This window comes from Babylonia areolata, chromosome 1 (assembly GCF_041734735.1).
Source record: "Babylonia areolata isolate BAREFJ2019XMU chromosome 1, ASM4173473v1, whole genome shotgun sequence".
NCBI classification, from domain to species: Eukaryota; Metazoa; Mollusca; class Gastropoda; order Neogastropoda; family Buccinidae; genus Babylonia; species Babylonia areolata.
Window position 1 is genome coordinate 82,546,813 of NC_134876.1, and position 19,627 is coordinate 82,566,439.

At 40.9% G+C, this 19,627-nt stretch overlaps 1 protein-coding gene across 1 annotated transcript; it reads left to right on the forward strand.

Annotated features, from left to right (window-relative positions):
- Positions 1-4,611: 4,611 nt before the first annotated feature.
- On the forward strand, positions 4,612-17,607 carry LOC143290009 (choline O-acetyltransferase-like). Its single transcript, XM_076599359.1, has 13 exons — positions 4,612-4,682; positions 7,060-7,363; positions 7,898-8,092; positions 9,296-9,414; positions 10,901-11,045; positions 11,542-11,719; positions 13,028-13,239; positions 13,544-13,644; positions 14,119-14,253; positions 14,610-14,732; positions 15,745-16,058; positions 16,961-17,091; positions 17,407-17,607. Exons 1-13 carry the CDS (start codon positions 4,612-4,614, stop codon positions 17,605-17,607), a joined length of 2,229 nt encoding a protein of 742 aa, XP_076455474.1.
- The last annotated feature ends 2,020 nt before the right edge of the window (positions 17,608-19,627 follow it).

Consider the following 19,627-nt stretch of genomic DNA (forward strand, 5'->3'; position numbering starts at 1 on the left):
ATGCTTGTGCTTTCATTTTTCTCCAGTGAGCGTGTCTGAGTGCGTGCATGTGTTCCCGAATTGCACGCATGGTTGGATGTGTTCACGTTGTGCGTGAGAGGCAGAGTAGCTGTCGGGTAGGTGGCACCCAGTTGGATGCCCAGTCGAGTGGAGCCATAGTTTGGGCCTCCTGGTTGATTAAAACACTCATGTGTTTGAGGACTCTTATGACCCAAGTTTGGGTTGTGGGTTGTTTTGTTCGTAAATGTAACCACGAGGGGAAGAACAAGTATTCCATGTAAGTACTCTGTTTTGAATATTTTTTTCTCGGTATCAAAATTTCCGTTCCTATATACTGAAAACATTTTTGTATGAAAGGGAGGGGTTTCAGAAAGGAATCCAAGACTTTACTTTTATTATTTGTCACTTGTTTTGTTGTTTTCTTTCAACTGTGGCATATTCAGTATTTTTGGTTTTGTTTTCCTCAATGTATTCCTTAGTGAAATATGCTGTTAAGATAATAGAAGACAAAATAAGGTGTTGTGATAGTCTGTGAATCTAAATCGTTTTTCTTAAGCTGCAGTGTAGGTCAGCCATACGAAGGAGGTTATTCCAGCTTTGTAATTTGTTGCTCTTACTTGTATTTTATAATTTGAATATGTGTTAGTATGTGCTGGAATTATAAGACCAGCATATAATGCTGGCCTTTTAGGCCTCTATTCGTTTCTCCCTCCCCAAGTCTGCCCGCTGTTCCCTCTCTTGATTTGGCGAGGTGTGCCTCTGGTGGACGACGCAGGACTGCCGTTGACTGTAAATTCCCCAAGTTTCCGTCTTTTTCCCCTTTTCCTCCATTCCTTTCTCCTTTCCCCAATCTGCTGATAGCCCCCCCCCCCTCCCCCCGCCCCATCTCTCTGTTCGGCAAGGCGTCTCTCCACGGGAAGAACAACACAGAATGAATTTTCTTTAATGAGGGAAGTGGAATAAGCAAGGACATGGTGTTTTTTTTCATCCAGCCCTCAGGGCAAAGAAAATCAGCAAGCAAAATTTTGCTTGTTGATGATAATGATAATAATAATAATAATCATAAAAAAGACCCAAGACCCCAGTTTTCCCTTTGTTACCCTCTATCCCTCCATCCAGATTCCCACCCCTCTGGCCAAGAATCCTTTTTCCCTGTGTGCCGCTTTCCAAGTGTGGGAGAAAAGGACACTTCTAAAGTTGCCAAGGTGTTGCCGTAAAAGCGTCAACAATCAAGACGAAAGACTTGGAACAGCTATGCTTTTGTTGTTTTGTGTGTGTTTAATTTGACTGTCATCGTTTATTGTTTTCGCATCAAACACTATTACATTAGCCATAGCTTTATTAGTATTATCGTAAAATACTATAATAAAACATTGCTAACTCCCTTGTTCCTGATTTCCTTTGTGTGAGAAGATAGGCCCTTTCTTATAAAGTAGGGCGTAACACACACACACACACACACACACACACACACACACACACATATATATATATATATATATATGTGTGTATATATATATATATATATATATATATATATATATATATATATTACAATGAATAAACAAACAATAATGAAAATACTCAGTGTCCATTACAGGTTTTCTTCGGTCAGAAAACTTATCCAATGAATGGCCTCCTTGTGCTGTACTACTACTACTTCAATTACTACTGGATACTTATATACCTATAGCACACTATCAAGAAATCTGCTATGGGTGTTTTACAAAACACGTGTTTGTTTTTTTACATAATATATTACATCAATGTTATGCAGATACATAAAATTGTAACTAACAAACTACACAGACGACAGACAGACAGACAGACACACACACACACACACACACACACACAATACATATAATATACATTTAAACATACATTCTCACATACACCCCCACCCCTCCGCACACACACGTACATACGCACACCCAAACACACACAGCCATACCCGTGACTGAGCCGTAGGATGTAGATTTAGAACTTTCCATGTTGTACGTGTATTGTATCTGGCTTTGTGTTTAATGAATAAATGTTAACCCTTTCTGTGACTTAAGAAATATCCCACGTAGGTATATTTGGATGTTTAGATATTTCAATACGATAACGGCTGGGATTCTTGTTATAATATCTTTATAAGCAATGCAAGTTCTCAGACTTTTTCCGACACTCACGACTGGTCAAATATGAATACAAGATGTGATCTTCAGGGTTAAAGACTTTTGACAGTTAAATTGGATTTACAGTTATTCACATTAGATGTTTATTACACATATTCACACAAAAATGTAGGCCTTTTTGTGATATTTCCTTATGTCAAAAGTCTAAAAACTGCACACAAAACACATTTAAGAAATTTCATCGTGCTCAGTTATTCCGGACTTCCTTTCCATAACCCGCTCAGCACTTGAATACACACACACACACACACACACACACACACACACATATATATATATATATATATATATATATATATATACTTAAGTGTCTTTTACCGTTCTCCACGAAATATTTTTTCATTCACATTTGACATATAATACTTCCGGAACTCTCCCAATAATAAGATTTTTTTCTATTCACATTTGACATCTCATAATTCTTCCGAAACTGTCCCAACAATAAGATTTTTTTCATTCACATTTGACATCTCATAATACTTCCGAAACTCTCCCATCAATAAGATTTTTTTCATTCACATTTGACATCTCATGATACTTTCGAAACTCTTCCAACACTAAGATTTTTTTTATTCAACAAAACGTACACGGCCGTCCGGGTAAGAGCGTAAAATTGTTTCTTTGGCAATGAAGTGTCATTAACAAGGAGAAACAATTATAACTACTCAGTGTAACAATCAACATACTGATACGAAAGCTAACAGATTAGGCTCCATTCACTATCGAGGAATTTTTCTTTTCAGATGTACCAAGTAAAAAGCGACCACCAAAAGACGTGGGGATCCTTTACCAGAGAGACAGAGAGAGAGAGAGAGAGAGGCAGGTCGATGTTAGTCCTCACTTCAGTTAGCACATGTCACAGTTGTCCATGTAATTACATTTATGGGCATTTCAGTAGGGATAACAAAGGTAATTAATGCCATTCCCAAAACGTCAAGCATTTTAAATGGAAACGAAATGGCAAACCAGGGACAGGGAAAACAACATGACAGGACCCCCGAACAGGGGGCGCTAAAGTAATTAGCTGAGTCACCGCCATCAAAAGTAGGTGGATTTTGTGTGTGTGTGTGTGTGTGTGTGTGTGTGTATGTGTGTGTTTGCGCGTGTTGGTATGTATAAGATAAGATAAGATAAGATAAGAATAACTTTATTATCTCCAACTGGAGAAATTTGGTCAGGTGTACGTGTGTGTGTGTGTGTGTGTTTGCGCGTGTTGGTATGTATGTCTGTGTGTGCGTTTGCACATACGTGTGTGTGTGTGTGTGTGTACTCGATAGCAAAAGTATGTGAAGTAAATTCATCGCCCGCACCATCATCCACACGTTGTCAGTTACCGATACTGGCCGCTGTCTCGCGGACGTAATTTTTTGTTGCCACACCGTCTGCTCCCTTTCAGTGGTATTACAGTGGTATTACTCCCACGCCACTCATTCCGAGTTCATCCATACACGGCCACACCCGGGTTCGTCTGTCACAGCCCCAGCGTCGGCAGTCCGCAGGGAACCATCGATGTTAGGTCGCCAGGAGGCCGCACACCAGAGCAGACTCTGCACTGCTGCTGAGTCACTTCAGTGGTGTTCAGTGGTGCCTGTTCTGATTTAACGTACTTAGTACACAACCAACTTAGCTCCCTACTCACGACATTAATGGCTTAGTCGTGGAGCCAGACTGAGTGAGCGTCCCTCCCAGAGTGGAAACCACCACCAGGTTCCTCCAACAACAGTCCCCTATGAATCTATCGACACTGAAGACACTGACAGGGCTCAGCTCCAAGCACGGAAGTGGAAGGGTATCGAAACCGAGGTCACCGTGACAAAAGGGCATGAAAGACCACAGAATTTGGGACTTTTATCTTTGGTTTATATTGATGATGACGGAAGAGGAGGATGACGATGATGATGCTATGGTGGTCCATTTTGGTTTGGAACTACGTGACAAGCCTGTACTCAACACTTCCTGTCATAATGATATCCTGGCATCAACCAGGCCCGAGCAATACACACTTGCAGTGTTGGTCAGGAAATTAGAGCAGCACACCCAAAGACGCGTGAGTGAAGTGGATGATACTCGACTGTGTGATTCCAGTCCCCCCATTTAAGCCCATAACACACCCGACTATGGGTAGGAGCCGGCCTCGGGCCAAAAAAACCCACCTCCGCTGGGATTCGAACCCGCGTCCTCCCAGCCGTCAGTCCGCGACGCAAGCCACTTCGCCACGGCGGACTGGTTGGGAATCCACATCATAGCGTATCCTGTTTTTCCCGCACGACGTAATGTAGAATATACTGACTGCAGCTGTCACCCAGTCTGAAGCTGGAGTTCGTGAGACAGACAGACAATTATTGTTAAAATCTTTTTAATGGCCCACACTCTTTTCTGATCTGCAGTGAACAGTGAAAGCGCGCGTACTACACAGATGACTATCAAGATGGCCAGTGCTGATTCTCTGGACTGTGAAATCAAAAATGACTGTCTATCGCATGTAGCTGTTGTGGGATGGTAGTGGACTGCATTATCAAGCGAGAACACACACACACACACACACACACACACACACACACACACACACACACACGAGCGCGCGCGCACGCGCACGCGCGTAAAATAATCTCTTTCGTATTGCAGACATAACACGTTTTGATGACCTGAATGCCACTCATATTTCGGATATCTACTACGAGTTTCATGACATGAAACTCAAACATAGCTAATTTTCTCAACTGCAGTTTCCAACATATATTTATATGCCAGACATTGTTCATGTAAATTCCTGTAATATTTTAATACTCGTTTATCCAAGTACACATAGATATAGTTTGAACAGTCAAACAGAAAATTGGTTTCGTTTTCAATCTTATCAGTAAATGGACATTTCTTTGACACTTATTTTGATGTCTCTCATTTACATTTGAATCACACATACCTAAATGAAAACTAGTTGTTGTGATGACTATTATAGTATTTGTTTTGTTTTAACAATGGTCAATAATACAATGTATTCGAGGGAAGGAGGTCGTACACAGATCTGGGAATAAAGCTGATCCTCAGAGGGGCCATGTCCCACATGTCGCTCCAGCTGAGGCTCCTTTGGAGTGCAATTTTCCATGTTGTCCACTGCCCCCGCTGGCTTTGCTGGACTGCCTTCTGGACTCTTTTATCATCCTTATTATTACAAACATGTAACGACATCCGCTCGAACTGGGTATCAAATACAGACATATCCGTGATTCTAAAGCTCACATTGTTTCAAGATCTTAGCAACTTTGTTTTTAGCTTGTCTGACATATCTAATGCTGCACCAAAAGACATTTTGGTGGTACATGTAGTCAGTCTAATATCATCATCTTAGATGAACAGACTATAAATAAATAAACGAACGAACTTGGTACATGTAACTGCAAAACCACGATATATGTAACCACTGATGATATAAATTTCTGTTCCTTATTCTTTTTATTTAGATAGAAAACTTGACTTTTATTTTTACATGATTTACACACACACACACACACACACACACACACACACACAGGGCAAGACCAGACAAAAGTATGTATTTCCAAGGATAATGAACAAGCACTGGTGTGCTGATTTTTTACATGCAGTCCCCGTCCTTTATAGGATCTCTACACAATACTAAGTGATAAAGTTTAGACATGATGGTTATCAAATTAAAATTTAAAAATCTCTATAAACGAAACACACACATCAGAATATCAGAACAGTATAAACTGGTCACATATGTCCAAATAATTTCCTATTTCACGTTGTGAATCTGCAGCAAGCGAACCATGTTGCCTATATTGATGTCTACACTACAACGAGTATATACGTTGTGAGTCAGTCTCTTGCTATGGATTAAAGCGGAAAAACACCAAAACAACAACAGCATAATCAGATGGCTGGCATACAGTTATTTCATTTTAGCTAATGCATTAGCCAAATACTATGTAATGTGGAAAGCATAGTGAAATGACATAATAGTGATGTGGAGCCAGGCTCCTGATAATTTTCTGCTGTAAGAGAAAAATTTACAACAGAAACTGTTTTATTATGATAATGTTTAAATCGGTGGATGTGGGAGAAGGAGCAAGCATTATTATTATTTGAAAAAGAAATTCAGTGTGAAAGATCTTACGACCTGTACATATGTTCGTATCAAAGGTCCATTCAGTCATTCAAAATTCATTTATTTTTCCCTTCAATGTGTACTCGTGTTAGCTTTTCAGAGACATTCTCAATACACATATCAAAGTTGACATGCTTCTGGTTAGATGGCATCCTTGAACAAGTACAGCAAGCATGAAGAGCCATTCAAAAACCGAAATAGCTGTCACTTATATCTGGTGTGCATGTGCGCGCGCGCGCGCGCGCGTGTGTGTGTGTGTGTATGTGTGTGTGCGCGCGAGCGTGTATGTGTGTGTGTGTGTGTATGTGTGTGAACGAAACGCCACAGACAGAAAAGATAATCATTTTGAGAGCCATTGTTGTAACAGATTGCTTTGTTTTGACTGTATGCTGGGCTTGTACGAGTGAAAGTCACAACAGCTGTTGGGCGATACCCGACCAGGTAGGTAGCCGGCTGCTCTTTCCCGAATTATCTCCGTACGCTTTAAATCTGTTGGTCTTTGTTTCTTTCTTTCATGTGGACTGAAACAAAGTCTTTGCAGGTCGCATTCTTCCTGTTCTTGGTCTTCTTGCTCTTGTTCTTGTTCTTCTACCTTCGTGGGCTGCAACTACCACGTTTACTCGTCTGTACAAGTGGGATTTTACGTGCATGACGGTTTTCACCTTTCCATGTAGTCGAGTTGTATTCAGTCAGTTCCTTTCCTTTTCAGATACCGCTCTGACTCACTGTGTTCGTGCCGTTAACCAGGAAGATCACAGCAGTGATGATCCGAAAACTCAGTTCCCACGCCTTTCCTCTGGTCACGGCTTTGTCGCTGCAGAACAAGGCCTGGACCCGCGTCGCTCCGCGCACGCCTCCTCGCCTCTACGGCACTGCACCGCTTTCCTTCACTTTCAGAAAACTGCTGCTGCAACACAGGGGACCCCGTCAGAGTCCTTCACCACCGTGGATGCTGCCGCTTCACAGCGTGTCGTGTGAACTGAACCGGAAGGCGAACTACAGCGACAACAGTGCCAAAAGGGATTCAAGTGGTTATGGTGCTTCAGTGCAGGCAAGAAGCACATTGTAAATTACAGTGTTTCACTCCATGTAGACAGTAAACTTAATGATGCGTGGACAAAAAACGTTCACTCCCTCTGCTTAAAATTCATTCTTTCTTTCTCAACTTCAGGCTAGTTTTTCATCTCAACTCTAAGCAAATTCATGCAGAAGAAAAAAACATCAAAGACAGTTTTAAAGGGATTTTTCTCTCCAAAAAGCTTTCCTCCATTGAGGCCTATATAAAACCAATCTTCAGAAAAAATGCTGAAATTTGGTATCATGTGCAAGAACGGTTGTGTAAAAGTGGTTGGTGAATAATTCGATAGTTTTGACTGGCAGGCTGGATGGTTACTTAGTCGTGCACCATAAGTAGGCTGGTTGTTTATTTAGTCACACATCTAGTTAGCTGGTTCGTCAGTTAGCTATCTGATGAACAGTGCTTACTTAATCACTTTGGTCAGTCTGCTAGTCACCAGTCAACATTTGTTTAATTGTATGATTTTCACTTATTTGTTGATTGGAAACCAGTCTCTATCTGGCACAGATGCCGCTGCCCAAGCTGCCAGTGCCCAAGGTGAAGGACACGATGAACAAATACCTGACTGTGCTCAGCACTGTCATCAGCCCGCACGAGCTGAATGTGACCAAAAAGCACGTGCAACAATTCATGACCCCTGGGGGCTGGGGAGATAAACTGCAGTACTATCTGCTGCAACGACAGAGTGAAACAGACAACTGGGTAAGTGTGTGTGTGTGTGTGTGTGTGTGTGTGTGTAGATGGGTGGGTAGATGGATGTGCGCGTGTGTGGATGTGTGTGTGAACATTGCCATGATTTAAAAAAAATATCTATAGTTATTTTTCTTTTCTAAGGTCAGAATTCAACAATTCAACAGCAATAGATGTAGGAATAGAGGACAGATTATAGACCGAACGAAAGAAAATTGAAGCAAATCTTAACGCTGTAATCTAGCAAGCAAACATTGTGGATCTTATTTAAGCAGAAAGCTTGGGTGGCCAGTATGTGTCACAGAGAACATAATGATGGACGTCTTGTTTTCATTCAAAAGGACATGAAAAAAGCAAGATAAAAACAGGGAGGATAACAAGCATATCTTTAATGGTCTTCTAAGGTGCTCATTGTATAACGAAAAAGAAAAGAGGGAAAGAGAAACGTTACAAATGTTTTCAGGGTGTCGTTTGCCGTTTTTACAAAAAGATATTCTGAACTTTTTGATACCATTAACTCTCACACAAAATAAAAATGGACATACTAGTTTGAAGTTTTGACATTCATCCCAGGTCTCTGTATTCCACGTTTTGCACAGATGGTGTTGTTATTCGATTTCACTAACTTTCATCCTTCGTTTCCTTTGTACATTTCATGTCAAATATTTCCATTGTCCCTTTTACACGTCATATGAGTGGTTCTTTTCCCTTTTTTTCTTCGACCCCTATTTGCTTTTAAACAACATAAGAGAAAATGGTGGATAAAAAGTTTTTCATGTACTACGGGCCCTGTAAATGAGCATATTAAACAACATGAGAGAAAATGGTGTGGAAAATGATTTTCATGTATGACCGACCTTGTAAATGAGAAACTTCAGTGTTTGCTTTCCACCTGCCATCAAGTGTTACCTAAAAAAATCTTCCAATTGTTGTATATCATGTTTCTTCCAGTCAAGCCTATAATTTCAATGTCATTGAAGATGTATTATTTAACACCATTTTTATGGATTATGCTTCCTGCAAAGGAGAGACCTCTAAAAATGTTGATCCTTCGTTTCAGGCCTCATACCAGTTACTACACAAACAATTCTAAAGTTCATCTTCAACTTTCCATTGACTCTAAGTTTAAAACAAAATCACAAAATTACATCTTCGAAATTATAAGCATTGCGCTTCTTATACACAGAATTGCATTTTTCAATGTTTGTGTTTCAGGCATCTGAGTGGTGGTTACGGACCATGTATCTTGATAATCGATTACCGCTCCCGTTTAATTCTAGCCCAGCTATGCTTCTGTCAACGCAGCTTTATTCTGGCAAAGAAGATTGCCTGCGGTAAGTTTGTCTCGTCCACACTCGTTTTGTTATGATATTGAAAGATGTGACAGTGAAGAAAAGTAGGTGAAGACCCAGATTTTAGACAGATTAGAAATACAATAAATGAATGTGAGAGGAAAGGTCTGAAATCTGAGGGGCGGTTGAACCCTTCAAAGACAGCAACTGGGGGGTCGTTTGGATCTTTCTTCTTCTTCTTTCTTTTCGTCAGTCGTTTAGAATGTACATTTTCTCTTGAATCATCTTGATTATAGATAGTGTTTGTGTGTTGTTGTTTTATGAATTCACGTGCATTGACATAATATTCTTACAAATAAAAATGCAAGGCAGGTGTGGAAACGCTGATTTTGTAAAGGAACGATAACTATAGATACAGTAATAGAATGTATGTAAATATAGACTAACATTGACAAAGGTCATGATGTGTTGGTGATGGTTGTGGTACTGGTATGTGTGAATGTGTGTGTGTGTGTGTGTGTGTGTGTGTGTGTGTGTGTGTGTGTGTGTGTGTGTGTGTAAATAGGTAGAGAGAGAGAGAGAGAGAGAGGAACACAGAGAGGGAGAGGGTGAGAGATATTGACACACAGAAAGAAAGAACATCTCTGCCACTTTTCTTGTATGTTTCAGATTCGCAGCAAGGCTGTCGTTGCGATTAATTGATTACAAATTGATGATTGACAGGTGGGTACGCCATTGCACAGCCAGTACGTAGCTGACAGTGACTTCGATTTGTAAACGCTCACACACACACACACACACACACACACACACACACATACATACATACATACACACACACACACGCGCGCGCGCTATTAGTGCCATGGCCAGGTGTATAAGCTGAGCGAGTAGGTTTTTAAGCAATGCAGCCATTAGTTTCAAGAGGTCATGTGTGCTGAAAGAAAAAGGTTGCTTCGTTTTCGGAAATCCAAGAAACAATTTTTATTTCTTTGTAAAAGAAGATCACCCCCTTATTCAAGATTAGCCTGTAAGATTGCTGCTGTTTTTCTTGTTTTCGTTAATGTATTAGACATATTGATGGTCGCTTTTCTTCGATTCTTTTTTTTCTTTTTCTTTTTTTTCGTATTCTGAAACAAACATCGATTAAAGATAATCCAGCTTCTCAGCGCTTTCAGGCTTTTATTTCTGTCCCGTTACACATATGACGTGTCTATGTTCTGCTCCAAGCCCATTACGAAATATAATTTTTTAATGAAATTGACTGATAAAGATAGTGTAATGCCAGTAAAGGCAGAAGTAGTCTCGTAGGCTAACATCGTATAAATTTCGGATACACTATCATGAAGATGCCTAATTCTAATATGTGGTGCTCTGTGGTGCTGCTTTAACCTCCTCTGTTAGAATTTTAAAATATCAGTTGACTTTTTGCATTACTTTCCACTTTCAGACACACTTTTATTAAACATTGTACAAGTTATTTGTATTGTTCTGTTAAAAATCGGTTGGTACCCTGTCCCTCTACCAGCGGGACCTTGCCTGTAGAGATGGCGGACAAGAATCAGCCAATGTGTATGGAACAGGACTACAGACTTTTCTCCAGCTACAGGAGACCTGGCATTCCCTCTGACCAGCTGATCACCAACCTGGGAACACAAAGACCGGCCTTCATGGTTGTGGCATGCAGAAATCAGGTCATTCTTTTCCTTTCAAACCGTCTACTTAGGCATGATCTCTTTGTCCACCACAGTCAAAACTGCATCCTATTCATACTGTTTGTGTGGGGGTGGGGTGGTGGATGGGTGGTGGTGGTGTGAGCATGCGAGTTGGACGAGATGTTACAGGATTTTTGTTTGCAGTGTGTGTAAATTGATTTACTCTATTATTTCGTCACTCATAGTTAACGAGTTTTTGTATAAGTAATGCGCTTTGATATATTTTGAGAAAAGCGCTGAATAAGTGTTCATATTAACGATAAAAATAACACTGATAATATGACGATGATAATGATGATAACATAATAATAATAATAATGATAATAATAATAAAAATAATTATCATCATTAGCATCATCACCATTGTCATCATCATTATTATGACGATGATGATGATTATTATTGTTATTATTGTTGCATGTATATTGATTACACCCAGTGTGCCGTGTTGCAGTTTTACAGAGTGGACGTGGAGCAGGACGGCGTGACGCTCAGTGAGGGAGAGCTGTTCTCACAGCTGTGCAAAGTGGTGTCAGCAGCAGATCGCCACGCGGCCGGGTCACCTCCAGTGGGGGTCCTCACGGCGATCGACCGGTCAGCGTGGGCTGAAGCCAGGGAAAGACTGGCCGCAGGTTTGACAGTGACATGACCAAGAGATATTTATGTATATATATATTGATGTTTTTTGATGTTCATGATGATGATGAAAATGATGATATTGTTGTTGTTGTTGTTTTAAAAGAAGAAAAGTAAATTTCAGATAGTTATGTCTAGAAAACAACCAAAAGCATGTTACATATAAGATTATTTTCAATGAGACCAATGATATGGAAATTCATTTGAAATATAATTTTCCAACTGTATTATATCTGTCAACAGATGTGATTCTGTATTCATGTCATAGTTTTGTTGTTTCTAACTCAACCTGTGTGTTATAATGAGAATGTTAATACATAAACTTCTGCAGAAAACGAAACTGAATCTAAGCTTTGTTAATTTTTTTTTTTTAATGAAGCTAACGGCGGCAGGTGTGGACATAACACACGCTGCGAGCTGAACCCCTGCCACTGTTCTCAATGTGGCCAGATGATAAACAAAGAACACATTCACCAAATTCCGGGCATGTGCTACAAAGTGACTCTACAGCTGTACTTGACTTTCTCTGAATCTGTCAGGTGTAAGGGAGAGGGGGTTGGGGGGGGGGGGAGGGAGTATCGGGAATGGGGAGTATCTGTATCAACACACTCCCAACCACATAACATCTCGAGAACAGACGGCAGAGAAAAGTATAAGTTGTGACCGATCCAGCGCCATGCATTCTTCACAGAGCTGTGGTCTGCAAAAGAGAATGTCGTTCCAGACGGTGCCCACGCTCCACAATTCAACACCGACAGGCGCGGATCCATTGTTTTATGAGACAGAGGCAGCAACAAGAGATTCGCATTAGTTGTGGTGGCACATAAATGTACATGAATTGGTCAATATTACTATTATGTTGTGTTGTATTGTATTGCATTGTTTTGTATTATGTTGCGTTGTTTTGTATTACATTTTGTCACAACAGATTTCTCTGTGTGAAATTCGGGCTGCTCTTCCCAGGGAGAGCACTCCGCTACAGTACAGAGCCACCCAGGTTTTCCTGCCTGCACGTGTCACATTATTAGTTTTCCTTCAAAGTGGATTTTTGTACATAATTTTGCAACTGACAACCTTTTTGTTGCCATGGGTTCTTTTATGTGCGCTAAGTGCATGCTACATACAGGTCCTCAGTTTATCGTTTAACCTAATGGCTAGCTGTCAGACCAACACTCGTCTAGTGGAGGGGGAGAAAATGCTGGCGAGTGGGATTCGAGCCTGTGCGCTCAGATTCTCTCACTTCATAGGCAGACGCGTTGCCACTAGACCACCAGACCACATACTTTTCTCTTTTATGTCATCAGCTGGCGAGAACAGTAGCCACCTGGACACCATTGAAAACTCGCTGTTCATACTGTGCCTGGACACACCAGTAAAACGATCCTCCTCATCGTCAGCAAGGGAGGGGGTGAACGAGAAAGAAGAGGAGGAGTTGACAAACCTGGCACAGTATGCTTTGCATGGCCAAGGCACTGACTTCAATTCGTGCAACCGCTGGTTTGACAAACCAACGCAGGTCAGTCAGTAGTGTGTGTGTGTGTGTGTGTGTGTGTGTGTGTGTGTGTGTGTGTGTGTGTGTGAGTGTGGGAGGGGTGTGGGTGGGTGTTGTTTCAGGTGTCCAAAGAAGGATGGTCAAAAGGTTAAACAAGCAAACGAATGAAAGGGAAAAAAAGAACCAAACGAAACAGTGAACAAATGGAACCAATAAATGAACTAAGGAACAAACGAATGCACCAACAGACAAACGAATGAACAACCATCGAGCAATTAAAAAAACCGAGTGTGTGCATGACACCATGACACCTGATATGTGTGTGCAGTGGATTCTGTCTGAAGACGGCACTTTTGTTGGGGTCGGAGAACACTCTGCGTCAGAGGGAAGACCACAGTTGGTGGCCGCGAATTACGCCTTCACCAAAACGTAATTTTGTTTCATTCACACATTCATTAATTCGTTTATTCACTCACGTTGTTCACATCCAAAGACGAGGCACTCATGCGAAAATCCACGAATCAAATAAAGTCTGTCCATTCGTTCGTTCGTTCTTCTGCTCGTTCGTTCGTTTGTTCATTTGTTCTATGTGACGGGATGCGTTCTCAAACAAACCATGAAAAAAATATATTGTTGTTTTGTAAAAAGTCAGTCTTTTCATTGTTCGTTTAGTGTGAAGGGTACATTTTACAGAGTCACGCAATGTGAACAAAGTGTACGTGTTGTTGTGTGTGTAATCAAAAGATATCACTCCTGTTGAGAATGTCTGCTGCGTGGGGATATTGGTTGAGACAAGCCTTTATGAAGCCTCAGCATTCTTCCTTGGCAAAAACGTCAGGTTTACTTTTTAGAAGATATTGTAGTCTCTTGTTATTCTGACCGCTGAGATACTGTGATAAACAGCCTCAGTTCTCACCCGACATGTGAGCGGAACGAAGGACAGGATCCACGCTGTCTGGCAGAACCAGTGTGGCTGAAATGGACCACGACCTCTGAGATAGAGTCTGACATTGCACGTGCTAAAGAGGAGGTGGACCGGTAAGGGTAAACACACACACACACACACACACACACACACACACACACACACACACACACACACACACACACACACACACACACACCACACACACACACACACACACACACACACACACAGACCCCCCCCCCCCCCCCAACACACACACACACACTTATACGAACGCACGCACACACACAGACGCACACCATGTTTTGAACATGTTTAGACGGAATGAAAGAGACAATAAAATAACACAAAAACGTTCAGACGAACGTCTCCTCCACAATATTTGCACAGTCGCTCCTCAAAACAAAAACATACAAACGACAGCAGCAACTTGAAATGTACTTACGAATCTCCTTCATGTCTTCAGAAATGTACAGAGGCCAGGTCTGTGCGGAAGGCGATTTAACGAGTTTGGTCGGGAATTTCCCAAAAGTCAAGGCATCAGCCCAGACACCTTTCTACAGCTAGCTATCCAAATGGCATACTACAGGTCAGTCACATCAGTTTTATGATCTTAAACTACAGAACACTGTGTAACTCTTCTCGCATTTCAACAGTTTAGCTTGCCTCACTTTATTCAAAAGCAGCAGGATCATGATAATTAGTATACACCAACAGGCTCACGATAATTAGTCTTTATTAACAGGATTACAATAATTAGTCTGTATCAACAGCTTCACTAAAATTAGCCTATGCCAGCAGCATCACAATGACTAATCTACATCAGCAGGATCGCGATAATTTAAGCCAATTTTTTCGGGTCAGCACGACATTTCAGCACTTCTCGACTGTGTTATAGCATAGTAGCCCTTCTCAGTTAAATGACAGTCGTGTTCTGACTCTTCTCGGCCAAATCACAACACTTTCCTCCGCAGTAAGATCACAATGCTTTAGCTTTTCTGTTAACCAAGTCAAATCAGCATCAGCTTCATCAAAACACTTCACTTCACCCCTCACCCCCCTCACACTTTATCCCTTCTCGGAGTGATCACAACACTATTGCCCTCTTCAGTGAAACACTTTGATGAATGACATGAACGGCGGGCGCGGAGTGAGAGAACTTCCAAGAAATAAAAAGTACGGTAGCCTCCAGAAGGCCTAATTACAATGGAATGGAAACACGAAAGTAAGGTGAAACATGACCTTTCTCAGCAAAGTCATAACATTTCATCCCTTCTCAGCAAAGCCAACATATCTCAGCCCTTCTAAGGAGAGTCACCATGTCCCAGCCCTTCTCAGCAAAGTCACAACACTTCTGTCCTATTCGTATCCAAATTGCTGCTAATACAAATTTAAAAACAACAACAAAAGCAACCGTTGTTCTGATTGGTTTCTGGTGCGCGTCAGACTGCAGCATTAGATAAAAAAATTTAAAAAATGACGCAACATTTCTGACTGGAAGGAAATGATGTAGCATTTCCTATTGGTTTCTAATGCCTAAACCTGCCGCAGTCATTCAAAGAAAAATGATTCAGTGTTTCTGCTGGTTTCTGATGTGTCAGAATGCATGGCCGGATGGCAATGACGTACGAGAGCGCCACCTTACGTCGGTTCAGACAGGGTCGTGAAGACAACATCCGGATCAACTCACCAGCTGTGCTAACATGGATCCAAGCCATGTGCGGGGAGATACACACATCTGTGAGTAGGCTTACGCTCGAAAGGAAACTTGACGATAATCACTTTGGAATAATATTTTTTGCATGCGCTCTGATGGAAAATAAGGATAGATCAATGGATAAAGATGCCGTTGCACGTCGCTACATCAAAATTATAATTATAAACGGGTGGCAGAACAATTTTTATGTTGTCGATTGTCAGTCTTATGACGGACATTAAGGTCTAGGGAACAGGAACGAATTTAGGAATAAGCAACATTGGTAGTAGTATACCTAGTAGTAGTAGTAGTAGTAGTAGTAGTAGTAGTAGTAGTAGCAGCAGCAGCAGCAGCAGCAGCAGCAGCAGCAGCAGCGGCAACAACTGCAGCAATAGTGGTAGGTAGACTGAGCAGTCACAGCAGCAGCAGAAGTGGAGAAGTAACAAATACTGTTGCAGGGTTTGTCATTACCCTCGAAGTAGCCGTATTTGCTAAGAACGCACACGCGTCATGAATCTCCTTTGAAAAGTGTTATTTCTCATCTTTCAGGAAGCAAAAAAGTTTGCTTTGTTTGAAGCAGCTTGTGACTGGAAGGAGAAATACAAAAATGACGTAAGTTCGTTTGTCTCTTTCTTTCTTTTCTTTTCTTTCTTTCGTTCTTAGTGAAGCGAAGATGCCCTTAAACGTTTTTGTTGGTTTTTTTGTCTTTAAATGAATTTTTTTTTAAATTACATTCTTGTCACCAACAGTCTCGTCCTAAAGGTCAGTCGAACTCACTGTGTGTGTGTGTGTGTGTGTGTGTGTGTGTGTGTGTGTGTGTGTGTGTGTGTGTGTGTGTGTGTGTGTGTGTGTGTGTGTGTCCTGATTGAATCAATCAATGAATGATTTATTCATTTAAGGGCATATAGCCCCTGGTGAATGGGGAATTCGGAATTATGATAAAGTATGCATTCTGAAGTCAGACAGAGAAAGAGAGAGAGACAGAGAGAGAGAGCGATAGAGAGACCGAGAGACAGAGTAACGAATTGGAGGGAAATAAATGAAGGCAAATAACCATCCTGAGTTATTTGAATGACTTTGCAAATAACTTTATGAGTTGATCTTTTTTCAGGTCGTTGCAGGCTATGGTACGGACTGTCACCTGATTGGTCTACGAGAGGCGGCACGTGAACTGAACGTGTTGGACTCTATCCCGCTCTTCTCCGACCCTTCTTTCCAGAAAGCTTTCTACTTCCGCCTGTCCACAAGTCAGGTGGGTCTAGCTTGGAAGCAATAACATATCTACAATCTGATCCAGCAAGATCCGAAACAGCCCAACCCAAGAAATATTCTACTTAGCATTTTCAGGTCTGGTGAATCAGTCCAAACCTTCCATCAGAAACCTTTGTTTGCTTGTAATATACGAAATTCCAGCAGCATTAAGAATGTGCGAGGAAAAAAATCAAATCCATACCTTTTGTTGTTCGTTCTTTTATTTGTACTTATATTTTTCTTTCCTTTCTTTCCTTCAAAGACTAAACACAAATCCACCCGGATGCACTGTGCATACCAATGTGTTTGTGGACAGGTTCCAAACATCTCCAAAACCTTCAGTTTCTTCGCGCCCCTCACTCCAGATGGATACGGCGTGGGCTACAAACTGTTCCCAGACTGCGTGATTCTCTGCGTCACTTCTTACGACTGCGAAGACACCGACTGTCGCGAGTTCACGACATGTCTTGAGTCCTGTCTGCTGGAAATGCGTGACTTTTGTCTGTTGAAGAACTGAAAGATAGTGACGGAGGAAAACAGTAAATGATAACATATCTGATTCCTAAGGCGATCTGTATCTGTGATTGTCGCCTGTCAAAATGTGTGCCAGACGAATGAAAAGCAAACCCATCACAACGTGCATCCTTAGTGTCTTTGCTTCAAGTTTTTGAACCTTGCGACGGAGCACTAGGCTACTCTGACGTTGGAATTTGTTTCATAAGAACAGTTTCCACGTTCCTACCGCACAGAAAGAGAATAACTTCAAATGTATTTCCGGCTGTGTCCACACATATAAACTTGGAGGAAAAATCATGGATGACAGATCACAAACTCAATCTAAATGATGATAAAACGGAAGCACTTCTCTTTCACTCAAAGCGCTCATTTTCTGACTTCCCTAACCCTTTATCTATCCTGGTAGGAACCTCAGACATACTGTAGGTCCACGATTTCTCGCAATCCCACGATTTCTCTCACTTTAGGAGAAATCGTGGGATAGTGAGAAAATGAGGTCGTTCCCCTCTCACGTTTTCTCTCAATTGCGAGAGGGGTTGGGAGGGGGAGGGCACCCCCACAATGTCTCACAGTGTGTGAGAAAGCGTGGGAAGTCCCGCTTGTTTTGATCAAAACTATGTCTTTGTCATTTGAGTTTGGTTCTTGTCTTTTCCCAATGCAAATCTAAGAGGAAAATGAGAGAGTGAGAAAGAAACGAGAAATGGGGAGTGACGACAACGACGATCATAATAATTACAGTGGCAGACATCAACAATTGACAGTGAAAGTACTTTTTTTGAAAAATATGTGAATAGAATAGAATAGAATGCCTTTTTATTGTCATAGAACCTTAAAGTTTATAAGACAAAATGAAACATAAACATGAGCATATTTATAAGAGAAATATTCGTGAACAAATTTCGCCAGCCTTGGTTGTAATTCTGCTAGAAGGATCAATTCACTAGGCTTTGCATTTGGACGACATATATTGATTAGTAATCTGTGTTTGTAAGTATTGTACTTTACACAATTGTCTAAAAGGTGAATCTCACCTTCTAAACTGTTACAGGTATCACACAGTCTTTGCTCTTTCGGTGTATTTTCATATCTTCCCTGTTCGATTTGTAAGTCATAGGTGCTGATTCGTAACATAGTCAGTGCTTTCCTGTTGTGTGTATTTGCTGTATTACGGTTCATTTCTATAATTTGTCACAGCGTTCTGGCAAAATTCTAATTTAGATGAACTGTTTTTTTTCTGTTTCCCAAATTTTACATATTCATTTTCAAGCTTCTTGGATATAGCATACTTTAACTCACTCAGTACGGCCAGTCCTCTCTTCTCCTCTACACAGACACCTCGGATGTCCAGTGGGTGTCTCAATGACCCAACCTTTAGCTTCCGTCGTCAGAATTGTGGTATTCTTTGTCAACATTCACCCCTTCAGTGTAAGAGCGTTCCGCTTGTAATATTTTGATGATGGTAATTGGGGTGAAACGCTGTTAACGTCGTCTCTTTCGCCGTTCGTATGGAAAGAGTTAATCTTCCAACACTAAAAGTAAACTGATTTTTCCAAACATGATCTAATCCAGTGCTAGTTAACACATTTTTTTTTTATGAAAAGTAGCCATTGAACATCTTTGTTTGTTTGACGATGCATGCATGTATATGTTGTGTACACAAGTGAATTTTGAGGAAGCTCTAATATGTGTATCCAATAGCCAATAACTTGACATATCATTTTTAGGCAAATAGGGAATCTTCCTATTTCTCCTAAAACGGAGAGAACCATTGCTCTTTTATGTATACCAAGTAATTTTTACAAAACTTGACATGAAATCTTTCATGTGGGAATTTGTTGAAAAGACAATTACTGAATAATTAGAAGAAATTAAACGGTACGTCTCCTGCAACATCATACGGAAACCAAACTTCTGCTCCATATGTTGAAATAGGTATTATCAAAGTATCATATAACTGACACATGATATCTATATTGATATTTGTATTACGAGTAGCACATGTAGAGCCTTATTTGCTTGAT

Bases quoted from the DNA above. Each gene is read 5' to 3' on its own strand.
- LOC143290009 (XM_076599359.1), top strand. From the start codon at position 4,612: ATGGCCAGTGCTGATTCTCTGGACTGTGAAATCAAAAATGACTGTCTA. The intron at 11,046-11,541 runs GTTGTGGCATGC...GCCGTGTTGCAG, and splicing joins CACAAAGACCGGCCTTCATG to TTTTACAGAGTGGACGTGGA. The intron at 14,254-14,609 runs GTAAGGGTAAAC...TCATGTCTTCAG, and splicing joins GCTAAAGAGGAGGTGGACCG to AAATGTACAGAGGCCAGGTC.